Here is an 11,883-nt window from a genome sequence, read left to right on the forward strand (position 1 = left end):
TTCCAGAGGCACGAATGCATCAAGCAAATAAGAAAGAAACCCACTGGAGGAATGGAATCGCTCCTGTCTGCATACGGCGCCGCATCAGCACCAGCCGTGTCCCTAACTCCTACGGTTAGCACCAGTGTGATCGCTGAGCGCTCCGAGAAACAACCAGACATTCTTTAAAAAAAGGGAGTTATATGGAATATGGACACGAGTGCGCTCGGGAGAAGGATGGGACGGGTTCATTTCTGAGTATCTGTTTTGTGACAAGCTCTGAACACTGCTGCTGCACCCTCCGGTGCACGGCTGCTGTCGCTTTCCCTCGCATTACAGCAGAGCAGCAAGATTAAGTCATTTAATCTAGCACTCATTTGCCCACAAAAAGAAAATACAAGGGAAAGTAAAAATTGCAATTTCTCTTCAGCAGATCTAAAAATTTCGTTAAGAGGCAATAAATTTGCCTTGCAAATGTCTGTAAGTAGTTCCTAATTACCATCCCAGCCCTCCTACCAGCGAGCGGGTAACGAAGGAGAGTGTACAGGCAACACACGATGGCGTTTATTATTTACAAACCTTGAGATACAGAAACAAGGCAGCCCTTTAGTTACTGTTCATAAAAAAAATTTATGAAGCACTGGCATTTTCTGAATATGAAGACCCAACCAGAGAGCTCTCAGCAGCCCGTCCAGGCACACGCTGCAGCCACACACCGCTCACCCCACGCACGGTAAACTTCATGTTTCAGAGTAGGCAGGAGGAAGAGAGCAAAGCTCTAGAAAGTGAAAGGGTTAGATACACAGTAAGTTTTCTAACCATACCCCAGGCATGTCCAGTACTCTCTGAAATCCGCTGCCCTGAACAGGATGTTTTCTAAGCCCAGCTGGGAATTAGCTTTCCGTGCCTTCAAAGGCCCATTCTGGGAAGAAAACAAATCCTTCTTCATTTCAATCCCAACTTCACCCCGTTCCTCCAGCTTCCCAGCTTCGGAAAACGCAGCTCACGGTCTCGGCCAGCAGGGTTTGTTTCCAAGCAGATTAAGCTCCATCTTTGCTCCATCAGGTCCGTAAAACCCTGCTGTGGGTCAAAGTGCAGTCAGCCCAAAGTTGCAGCGGCAGTACGTCATGCCAGCAGAGTCCAGCCAGCTGTCCGAGATGGGGTCGTACTTCTGTACCGTGTTCAGGTACGACGACCCCGAGTGACCGCCCACCACGTACAGGTAGTTATCAATCACAGCTGCACCAACTCCTGGGGGAAAGAGAAAAAAATCATTGCATGACCACCAAGTAGTAGTGTTGCTCTCAATTGGAGCCCCCGACCTAAAGGCTGAATGAACAGGTTCTCACAGCCCCCCCCTTCGGACTGCCTTTGAAGAAAAGGGGTGGAAATGGAACGTGGCTCTCTGTACAGGTCTTACACTCCCCTTTTTGATTCTTTTCTCACCCTTTCCTATAACCCCTCAATGTTCTTCTGTCCCAATACTCCTTGGCAGGGAGACAGAAGAAAGGATGCACTACTGACTCGCAACATAAAATGAGATGCAATAGAACAGTAACCACATAATTGCTGAAATTCGCTCAAAATTAATGAAAAAATACTCTATGGGATGGGGCTTTGAGCGACCTGGTCTAGTGGGAGGTGGGGGTGGAACTGGATGATCCTTAAGGTCCCCTCCATCCCAAACCATTCTGTGTCTATTTCACAAAGCCAATTAAGTCATCTTTGGCCCAATTCACAAAGTACAATGCTCTGCAGACAAATCACTGCAACTTCAGTGCGGCTTCTGTCAGGTCAATTGGCCGTTTCTTTACAAAAGGGTACCCTGAGTCAACTGCTGAGAGCTCTGCACGTCCCCACCTGTTCTGGGTTCCTTCATGGGGCGACACACAGTCCACTGGTTTTGGTGAGGGTCGTATCTCTCGATGCTCGACAGGTGAGACACACCGTTGTGTCCCCCTACGACAAAAATGAAGCCCAGCATGACGCCCACCCCAAAGTTGATCCGTTTATCAGCCATCGAAGCGACCGTCTCCCATGAGTTCTTGCTGGGATCGTAACGCTCCACGCTGCAAACAGAGAGAAACAACTTGTGAGGCTTGGATGGTGAGGGGTCTGGAGCACAAGTCTTATGAGGAGAGGCTGAGGGAGCTGGGGTTATTCAGCCTGGAGAAGAGGAGGCTGAGGGGAGACCTTATTGCTCTCTCCAACTCCCTGAAAGGAGGGTGTAGAGAGGTGGGGGGTGTTGGTCTCTTCTCTCAAGTCACAGGCGACAGGACAAGAGGAAATGGCCTCAAGTTGCGCCAGGGGAGGTTCAGGCTGGATATTAGGAAAAAATTTTTCACTGAAAGGGTTCTCAGCCCTTGGAATGGGCTGCCCAGGGAGGTGGTTGAGGCACCATCCCTGGAGGTGTTCAAAAGACAGGTTGATGTAGTGCTGGGAGGTATGGTTTAGTGATGATGCTCCTTGTTTGTTGTGTGGGTGTCTATTTTTGTCAGTTCAGTTGACGGTTGGACAAGATGATCTTTGAGGTCCCTTCCAACCTAGAAGATTCTGTGATTCTGTGATTTCAGCGACATTTGAATTTCACTCCAGGAGAAATCTGCATTTGTCAGAGGTACATCTAGTTCTGCCAACTGGTACTACCACACATGGGAATAGCGTGGTAACGCTTCAACAGAGAAGTGTTGAGCCGATGGAGAATTCTGCGGCGTGTGGCTGTGCTCAGCCCAAGGGCAGCACACAGGGAACCACAGGCAGTGTTGCCACCTCGGAAGCATCAGTCACATCCCAGAGCCCTTCGACAACACAAAGCAGCTGAAGGCTCTCCACAGAGCGCTGCCAAAAAGCAGCTCTGACATATTTCATCCTGACGCAGCGGCTGCAGTTCGGCCGCCTCTCTGATGTCCTCGTGCCACTGACCTGGATCTTCAGGTGACACAGTGAACCAAAGTGAGATTTCTCAAAGCTGGCTTCAGAACAGAAAGCTCTTTCAAGGATGACTGCTGCTATTTATAAAAAAAAAAAAAAACCCAACTCATGAAAGACTGAACCCAATGCAGACCTGAAGTGTGTCTATTTGAGGAACACATCAAATCAAAAACTTCCTTGAGGTTTGCCTGAAAATAACAGGGAGCTAAAAAAAAAAAAAATTATATGGCAAGCTAATCCCTTGGGAAAAGCAATAAAGAGGTTGCAGATCAAAACACTAAGGATAGAAGAGGCCTTCAGGATAAAATGGAAATGAATCATCACCATTATTTTTAATCACTGGAGCTGTACAGATGGCCAGTCATTAACACCCTGGTGGCACGTAGCCATCCTCTGTCCGAAGCGTAGCTTTGGTAGCACAAGGGGAAGGAAAGAGGGGAAAAGAAAACCAGAAGCACTGCAGAGTTGGAGAAAAGGTGCTTAATTACACAGCAGCCAGCTTCCTTCTCCTGCTGGAGCTCCTATGAGCCTAATGACTGTACGGCATGGCATATTATCCACACCCTTCAATAATTAATAAAACCAAAATTATTCAATAAAAGGCAAATTAAATTTAAAAAGGCAAATAATGAAATATCGGATTCCAGTAACTACAGGAGCTGCTGGCAATTCCTTTCTGACTGAGGAAGAGAGAAGATGTGGCACAAGGAGTAAGGCTACTGCAGAATTTTAATGTCATTAAGAGCTTCCCCTTGAAAGGTACCAGCTTGATAAAGACATTTCCTACTGCTCCCGTGATAAGTCTTCATTTTCCAAATGAAAACTACTTAGATACACTTTCCTATTTGGAAACTAATCCTTTGCTTCACAAACTGTTCTATATAAAAATGTACCAAGAAGTACAATTAATAACTAGTGCAATGTTGTTAAACAACACTGCTAAGCCATCAATCCTCCCTTCCTATAAGCAAGATTTTCATTTTCGTTCTTTATTCAGCTATTTAGACTTGTAGGTTATTAATTTCCTTCCTGAAGGGACATATGGCTGATTTGTTCCCATTTTTATGGAGAGAAAAAGAGAGCACAAATGATTTCTTTGCGTAACTAAGTACCCCTGTCCATCCACACGGAACGATGTGGAACAGAGCAATTACAGAGCGTGCTGGTACCCGGAAACCTCCTTGTGAACCTAAGGTCTGAAGCAAACCCACTTCTACCCAGGAGCCACACCAGTAACCATCATCCTGAGCTTTATTGTCACCATTAAGACTACTTTAAGATTCCACCTAATATATTTATTCCACCTATATATTTATTTTGTGCATATTAAGCATGTGAAAAATCCTATTCATCTCCAATCAGTGGTTTCAATGTTAAAGCTAACGATGCATCTGGATATTTTGCAGGTTTGAGGCAGGATTCCCACAACACTGAGTGAGCTCTCCCGAGAGGCAGCACCAGGCACAGGAACATCACCCTGGGGCCGGGGCAAATAAACCCCCACAACACTCATCTGCTGAGTTAGCCAGCGTGGGCATCTGCAGGGTTAGGTGTCTTGTACCACCTTCCTTTATAATATGCATGTATGTCTTTGTCTTTACTGTTTTCCCTTCTTAAAGGTTTGTTAAAAACCAACCCCAAACAAACCAGCTACGAGCTGGAACACTTAAAGACAAGTCATAATGAAGATTTCCCAGTTGAATTGTCAGACTGACGTTGCAAAACAAGGATTAACGAGGCCCGCTGTGGGTTACCAATCTATCTTAGAATGATTTTTAATTGGCTGCCGAACACCAAGCTTCACAGTGAGCTTTGCCCATTTCCACCTCCTGGCACAGAGCTCACACACCACAGCACGTACCTGTTCATGTGGGCAGGGCCGTAACCCCCAATGGCGTAAATCATCCCGTCCAGGACAGCCGCAGCGAAACAGCTTCTGGTCTTGTTCATGGGGGCCACCAGCTGCCATTCCTTCACCTTGGGGATGTATTTCTCCACAGTTCGGAGGTAAGACTGCCCATCGTAGCCCCCCAAGGCGTAGAGCTCTCCGGCCAGAACCACCACTCCCAGCGTGCTCCGGCTCTCAAACATCCTCTCCAGGGACGTCCAGGTGTTGGTGTCGGGGTCCCAGCACTCCACCGAGTTCTCGTGCTTGCGGTAACTGATGCCCTGACACACGTGGGTCGCAATCCCTCCTACGACGTAGATCTTCTGGTCCAGGACACAGATTCCAAACTCATAGCGGGGAATGCTGAGAGGTGCCAGGCCTATCCAGGAGTCGTTCTGGGGAAAATACATTTCAACGCTGGAACAGAAGAAACAAAAGAGTAGGTGAGCAAACCGAACTTTCTGCAAAGCGCAAATGAGCATCAAGGAACACAATATTAAGATTATTTCATGTCCCATCTGATGTTTGCTGCACCTTCCAATGGCCCAAACAAGCTAAAATCAAACACTCTTTAGAAAGAGTCAAAAACCATCCTACAGCACGATGCAGCAACACAGCAAGGAGCCATGGCCCCACGCCTGAGACCTGGGCTGGTGAATTTCATAGAATCATAGAATTGCCCAGGCCGGAAGGGACCTCCAAAGGCCATCTAGTCCGCCCCCCCCGCAGTCAGCAGGGACACCCCCAACTAGCCCAGGTTGCCCAGGGCCTCATCGAGCCTCTCCTTGAATATCTCCAGGGATGGGGCCTCAACCACCTCCCTGGGCAACCTGTTCCAGTGCTCCACCACCCTCACAGTGAAGAACCCTCTCCTCATCTCCAGTCTAAATCTGTTCCCCTCCAACTTGAAGCTATTTCCCCTCGCCCTGTCACTGCAGGCCTTTGGGAAGTGCAGACTGGGGAGGAGGCAGGACAACATCATGGGTAAGGCCGGGGGAGACAAAAAATACAGTCCTGCTGGCACAGCAGCTTCTGGAGGCAGGCTGTGATTGGGGTGAGCTAAAAATACAAAGCAAAGGGATGAGAAGGGTAAACTGGGGGGAAAAAAAAAAACAAACCAAACCCAAAAAATAAGTCAGAACAGCCACAGAGAAGGGAGAGAAAAGGAGAATTAGAGAGAGGGAAGCACACGTCTATATATACACCTACAAATATACATTCAGAAAGTATAATTGGTAGTTTTATAAATACATGCTTTATATGCACTATACAATTTAAATGAAATGTCAAAGCAGAACAAACTAATTTGAAAAGTCTGTTTTCAAAACACTGCTTATTTGCATTTTCTTTTAATTATTCTCAGTGTTAAAGTACAGGGGGTCTGGCCTATTACATACAACATCTAGTCAATCTAGCTAAATAGTTTAGTTAATAAGTTACTTAAATAGTTTAAAAGAATATCATCTAGTACACAGGAAATGCGATCTTTTCAAAAAACAGAGAAGAAAATGCAAGCAGTGGGAGGCTGAGAGCCACTGCAAAGCCAGCAGCAGGGACTGCTCACCACCCAACAGCTCCCCACAGCCACAGCCCAGCTGGAGAAGAGCGGTGCTAGTGGTACGTAATGCTGCTACCATCATTGGAGAAGCTGTGAAGGAAGCAGAGCTGAAGAATATCAGAGGGTGACTTTATTCACTCAAACAGCTTTTTTTTTTTTTTTTTTTATGATGCAAAAAACCCCCTTCATTTTTTTAAAATCTAGAAACCAAACAATTCCCAGCCCCAACATGTTGTTTAGTATTGGGAAAGTTCATTTTAAACAGCTTTGAGAACATCTCCAAACACAGCAAAGAAGGAACGTACAGATCTTCCCAGGTTTTTAAGTTTACAAATATATGGTAGCATAGTACTGTCATGGAACAGACCATCTCTGACTAAAACATTACCCCAGAACTGAGCTGTAGCACCAGCTGGGGTACCCCGTGCCTCTACAGGGGTAAGGGTCTGCTCACCATGTGTAAGGATAAGCACACATGTATCTGCAGACCCACGCAGGCTTAGCTACCATTTCTGGAAACGTTAGCACATTTCTAGTCAAACCCAGCCCTAGCAGGATGCTATTTTTCTCTCTGTTCCATTAGCCTCAGTGATGTGCTCCAGTAGCTGGAGAGCAGGTTCATTTTGGAAACCAGGCAAAGAAAGATGGGCACCTGCTCCCTGTGCCAGCACGGACATGGACCTGCTCAGCACGGAGCCTGAAGCCATGACTACGTTATGACCAAGAACTGACACTGCTAAGAATTACCTCTTTGCCCTTCTCTGATTAAGTCTACTTTAATTCCAAGGACTTTTCAGTTATCAGGAAGCGCATTTGTCATACTCTAGGTTAATTTTTATGATTTTATGGTCTGGAGTAACAATAAATCGGGGAAAAAACATGTAAAGTGAAAAGACCTGCCCCACCTCTGGAGGGGTTCAAGGCCAGGCTGGACAGGGCTTTGAGCAACCTGCTCTAGTGGGAGGTGTCCCTGCCCAGGGCAGGGGGTGGGACTGGATGGGCTTTAAGGGCCCTTCCCACTCAAACTGTTCTATAATTCTGTGACCTGAAAGGATACGGTAGCAGCATACAAACTTCTACTACTCACTTTTATTACCCAAATTCTCAATGGACAGAATGAAAACGATATTATAGCTATTTCTGTTGGCACAAGCAAAACTCCCTAACGCTGAAGATTACTCATGAAGTCAAAAAGCATTTTGAATTCACTGCTCATCCCTGCTAAAAAAAAAAAACAACACCTGTTTCTGAGGTTTGATGCAGGAGAGCAGCAACTACTGTCCTGCCAAACACCTGCTTCTGAGGTCTGATGCAGGAGAGCAGCAACTACTGTCCTGCAAAGCACAGGATTATCTTAATCCCACCCCAGGGTGATACCAAACACGAACCAGTCTCACACCACACCAGCCTCACACCACACCAGGCCCCAGGGTGATGCCAAACACGCACCAGCCTCACCATCACACCAACCTCACACCACACCAGCCTCACACCACACCAGCCAGGTGCTGCAACAACTTCCCCTGTCACTCACCTTTCCAGGCACGCAAACAGTCCGGCTTTCCCTCCTACGGCACACAGAACCTTGGGAGCACAGCGAGGCCGTGTCATCAGCATGGTCTGGTGGGAGAGTCTGTGCTCAGGCATGAAGTGGTACTTTAGGGCCTCATTGAGCAGATGTTTGCAAGTGTGGTCATCACGAATGAGATGGTTTGCTTCGTACAACCTGGTGAGAAACTTAACGCTCAGCAGTGGCAGGCGAACGCAGTGCAGCAGCTGCGCCAGGTACTTCTGCCGCTCCTGCACGTCGTACTTGATCCAGGACTCCAGAGCATAAAAGACTGTTTCCTCTGTCACCACGTTCAAGCAGTCATTGGAAACAATTTCATCCAATTCAGAATGCGTAAGCTCAAAAAACTCTTCCGTCTGGCAAACGTCTTCGAAGTTCTGGCAAATGTACTTGTTGGCAGCCAAGTAGAGGTCGTGGCAGCCGTAGGTCTCCGCGAACCGAGAAATCCCGATGCAGTTGCCAGGGTCCAGCTGGCTTTCCAGAAACGCACAGCACTCCTTGACTACCAGCTTGATCTGGAGCAGATTGGCAGCCGGGAGGAGCGACTCGACAGTGTCCTGGGAGATGAAGACGGTGCCGGTGTAGGCGTACTCCACGATGGCCTGCAGCGCCGCCTCGTCGATGCACTGGAACTCCACCTCTGAGTTCTCCTTCTCCGAGAGGTTCCCGGTGAACATGGCTTTGAAGTAGGGGCTGATGCTGGCGAGCACCACTTTGTGGGCGTGGATCTTGACATCGCCGATCCTCAGGATGATGTCGCAGAGCTCGTGGTGCTGGCGAAGGAGGTTCAGGCCTTGCAGGAGCTGCTCAGAATGCAAGTGGGTTAGGTTGGCAAGCATGTAGGTTGGAGACGACTGGTCCATCTGTGACAAACAGAATTTTTAACGCATTACTCAGGGCTCCATTTCAACAGCTTCCTTACTCATGGTACCCAGACATGCCATACAGAACATTTTTAAAAAAAAAAAAATATTTTTTCCATTTTCGCTTTTATCTTAATTAGGGTTTATTACTTTCCAATTTACTTTTTCAATCCCTACGTGCTATGCTTTTTCATGCAAGTTAAAACCAGGGACAATCAAATGTTTATTAATAGTGCATGTTATATTCATCTTTGATTTAAAAAAAAAGCCAATAACCACCACCCTGTTTTTTTTCTGTTCTGGAGTAAAATGCATATTATCTGAAGCGCTGCATACATGATAGGATTCTAATGAGACGTTTGAGAGAAATGAACAGTGACTGAAATAAAAACAGAGATAAATAAAGAACTGGATTATTTGAGACATAGTTTTAAAAGTTCTTAAACTACTTTGTGCTACTCGCCTTGCAGCCTGCCTAGTGCTACCCCTGCACCCAGTGCTGCGGGCAGGGCCCCACCAGCCAGCAGGGACCAGCTCTCCAGTCCCCCTTCCTGACTGGGAATGGTGGAGTCCCTCCCTCTGCACAAAGAGGCAAGAGACCCACAGAGCCAGTGGGGCCCTGGCCTGCAGGAAAAGGGGGCCTGGAGCTGAGGTTCCTGGACTCTTGCAGGAAAAGGGGGCCTGCCGAGCAGGCAGAGGGGCACAGGAGAAGGGAGAGATCCTTGCCTCACCTCACCATGTGGTTTCCACCATGAGAGAACAACCCCAGAGGCTGTGCCGTGGCCCTCTGGAGAGATCAGACGCTGGGAAGACTGGGAGCTGGGCCTGCCTCCACCAGCAAGAGGCAAGAGCTGGTGAGATGCTTCCCAAGGTGGCCATTCTAGTGTCTATCACCATTTCCACGTCCTCCCAGCACCGGGAGCTATCTGTGCTTCCCAACATCTCTGGTAAGGGCAGAGAGAAGGACCCTCGTTCCTACCCACCGCTCCACAAAACCCTCAGATGCTTCCTCTGAGAAGTTTGAGTTTGCATCGTGACACTTGAAGGCACTGTGATACCTGCTCTAATTTCAGCATCATTAAAATTCAACTGGTGCTGCCCACCACTACCTGTTGGAGAAGCAGCTCTGCAGTTCTTTATTAGGACTCAATTATTATTATACCGGTGAGAGGGCGGAGGGTATGAATGTGTCAGAATCCTGGACCACGAGGAAACAGAACTATTGTTCTACAGAGAACACTGCAACCATCCCATTTCTGAACTGAAAAGCTTATTTCATTTTGATTTGCTAAATGACTACACAAACTTGAAGATCTCGCTTCTTTTATCTTATTATTAAGAAGTTCATCATTTTTACAGCTCCTTAACTGACATCTAATTTGCAGCGAGCCTACTTACAAAGTGCTTAATCTGAAAGAATAAAATTAGTTGCCAGCATTTAAATACAGAACATAATAGCGCTGACAGAGAAGTGAAAGCTCACAGCTAGGGACAGAAAACCTCTTACCATTAAAAGATAAGTAAGCTCATCCCTCTCCTATTACAAACCCCTACTAGAAAAAAAAAAAATGTATCTAAAAAAGTATTTTAAGCATATCTGCAAAAGTCAAGATTCTAGATAACAACATTTTCCACATAACAAGTTTGCAGCACAAATTATATGGGGGGGAGGGGAGGAAGAGCTGTTCAGCTACTAAACCACTCTCTGTTCCTCTTCTGCCTGCGCTCAGCTCACAGCTCGCTCGGACAGACATGGAAACCATCAACACCAGGTACCACCACCGGGAAGGGGAAGGGAACAGTCACAGTTCAGATAGCAAAACCTGTAAAGCCAGCTATAAATAACTACATATAAGTTATTCCGCAGAAGCAAAACTTTTTGTACCAACTTGTACCCCCTGCACAGCCCTGCTCCCCCTCACCACAGATTTGCACACGTTTATTTTATTGTTGAGCACGAATTCAGAAGCCGGATAACCAGCCCTGAAATAAGAAGGTCAGTCCAACCACTTGTGCTCCCAGCACACACCAAACCTTGCCCCTGGGCTCTGGCCTGTCAGATCCCTCCCGCAGCCTGGGGGTAAAGCTTATCTTGAACAGCAGGGAAGGAGCTATCGGAAATAAAAAGGTTAATCAGAAATGTAAATACCCAAACTCGCTTACTGAGGGACTGCCCTTCCACAAAGGGTGGTGCGTGGTGATGCCCGGTAAGGGATGCACAGCACAGCCTTTTCGTCCCGCGGAAGGAGCAGGCAGAGCCCCGGGCGCTTTCCCGGTGAGGGCGGTATTTAAGCACTGTCCGAGGGCGGTATTTAAGCACCGGCCGGTTCCTCCCTCGGGCCGCGGAGCGGGGGGGGGCGGCAAGCGGCCCGCCCGGTTTTGTCACTCCCCAGACGGCAGAAACCTTCATCAGCGCCCGGCCTCAGCGCGGAGCTGACTTCAGTTCCCAACACCCCCCGGTCACAGATCCCCCCGGTCACAGACCCCCCCGCCGCGGCGCGGAAGAAAAAATAAAAAAGAAGAAGTACAAGGAACCATTTGCAGCCGCAGAACCGCTATGGTTATGAAGCGGGGCGCCTGCTGCACCCTGCGCTGAGAGCTCCGGCCCAAAGCGCCTTTCCGCCCCGCAGCCGCTCCCAGGAGGGGGATGCTCAGCGCCTGAGCACCGGCCGCCCCGCCGGTACCCCGGGACGGGGCGGACACCCTCCCGCCGCCCCTCCGTCTTCACCAGTATCTCCCCGGGGGGGGGCGGCGGGTGCTCGAGGCCGCCCCCATCCACGCATCCACCCAACCAACCATCCATCCATCCATCCATCCATCCCGCACACCGAGCGGGGATACGGCGGCCCCCGCCGCACAGCAAACAGGCACAGGAACCGCTACCGCGAGCGGGGCGGGCGGAGCGCTGCGGTCCAGCGGGGAGGGGAGGGGAGGGCAGGGTTGGGCGCGGCGGGGCGGTCCCGGCTCACCTGCGGGCGGGGTTGGCCAGGCCGCGCCAGGGCCCGGCCCGCGGTCGCCGCCGCCTCACTCGCCTCCGCTCCGACGGCAGCGCCCGGCAGCGGCAACGCGTCACTTCCGGGCGCCGCCGCCCCGC

The 11,883-nt window shown here is 48.9% G+C and overlaps 1 protein-coding gene across 3 annotated transcripts; it reads right to left on the reverse strand.

Annotated features, from left to right (window-relative positions):
• Window positions 1-1,066: 1,066 nt before the first annotated feature.
• Window positions 1,067-11,870, reverse strand: KLHL28 (kelch like family member 28). 3 transcript variants are annotated; one of them, XM_014936817.1, is made up of 5 exons: window positions 11,759-11,870; window positions 7,891-8,789; window positions 4,772-5,215; window positions 1,840-2,048; window positions 1,067-1,230 (listed from the first exon to the last, which is right to left on the reverse strand). In XM_014936817.1, exons 2-5 carry the CDS (start codon window positions 8,787-8,789, stop codon window positions 1,067-1,069), a joined length of 1,716 nt encoding a protein of 571 aa, XP_014792303.1. In that variant the 5' UTR covers window positions 11,759-11,870. The 3 variants fall into 3 exon arrangements, with proteins under 3 accessions (XP_014792303.1, XP_014792304.1, XP_014792305.1); XM_014936818.1 differs by lacking the exon at window positions 11,759-11,870 and adding an exon at window positions 10,953-11,077; XM_014936819.1 differs by lacking the exon at window positions 11,759-11,870 and adding an exon at window positions 9,521-9,799.
• Window positions 11,871-11,883: the final 13 nt, after the last annotated feature.

This window comes from Calidris pugnax, unplaced genomic scaffold, assembly GCF_001431845.1.
Source record: "Calidris pugnax isolate Ruff unplaced genomic scaffold, ASM143184v1 scaffold10, whole genome shotgun sequence".
In the NCBI taxonomy this organism is placed as follows: Eukaryota; Metazoa; Chordata; class Aves; order Charadriiformes; family Scolopacidae; genus Calidris; species Calidris pugnax.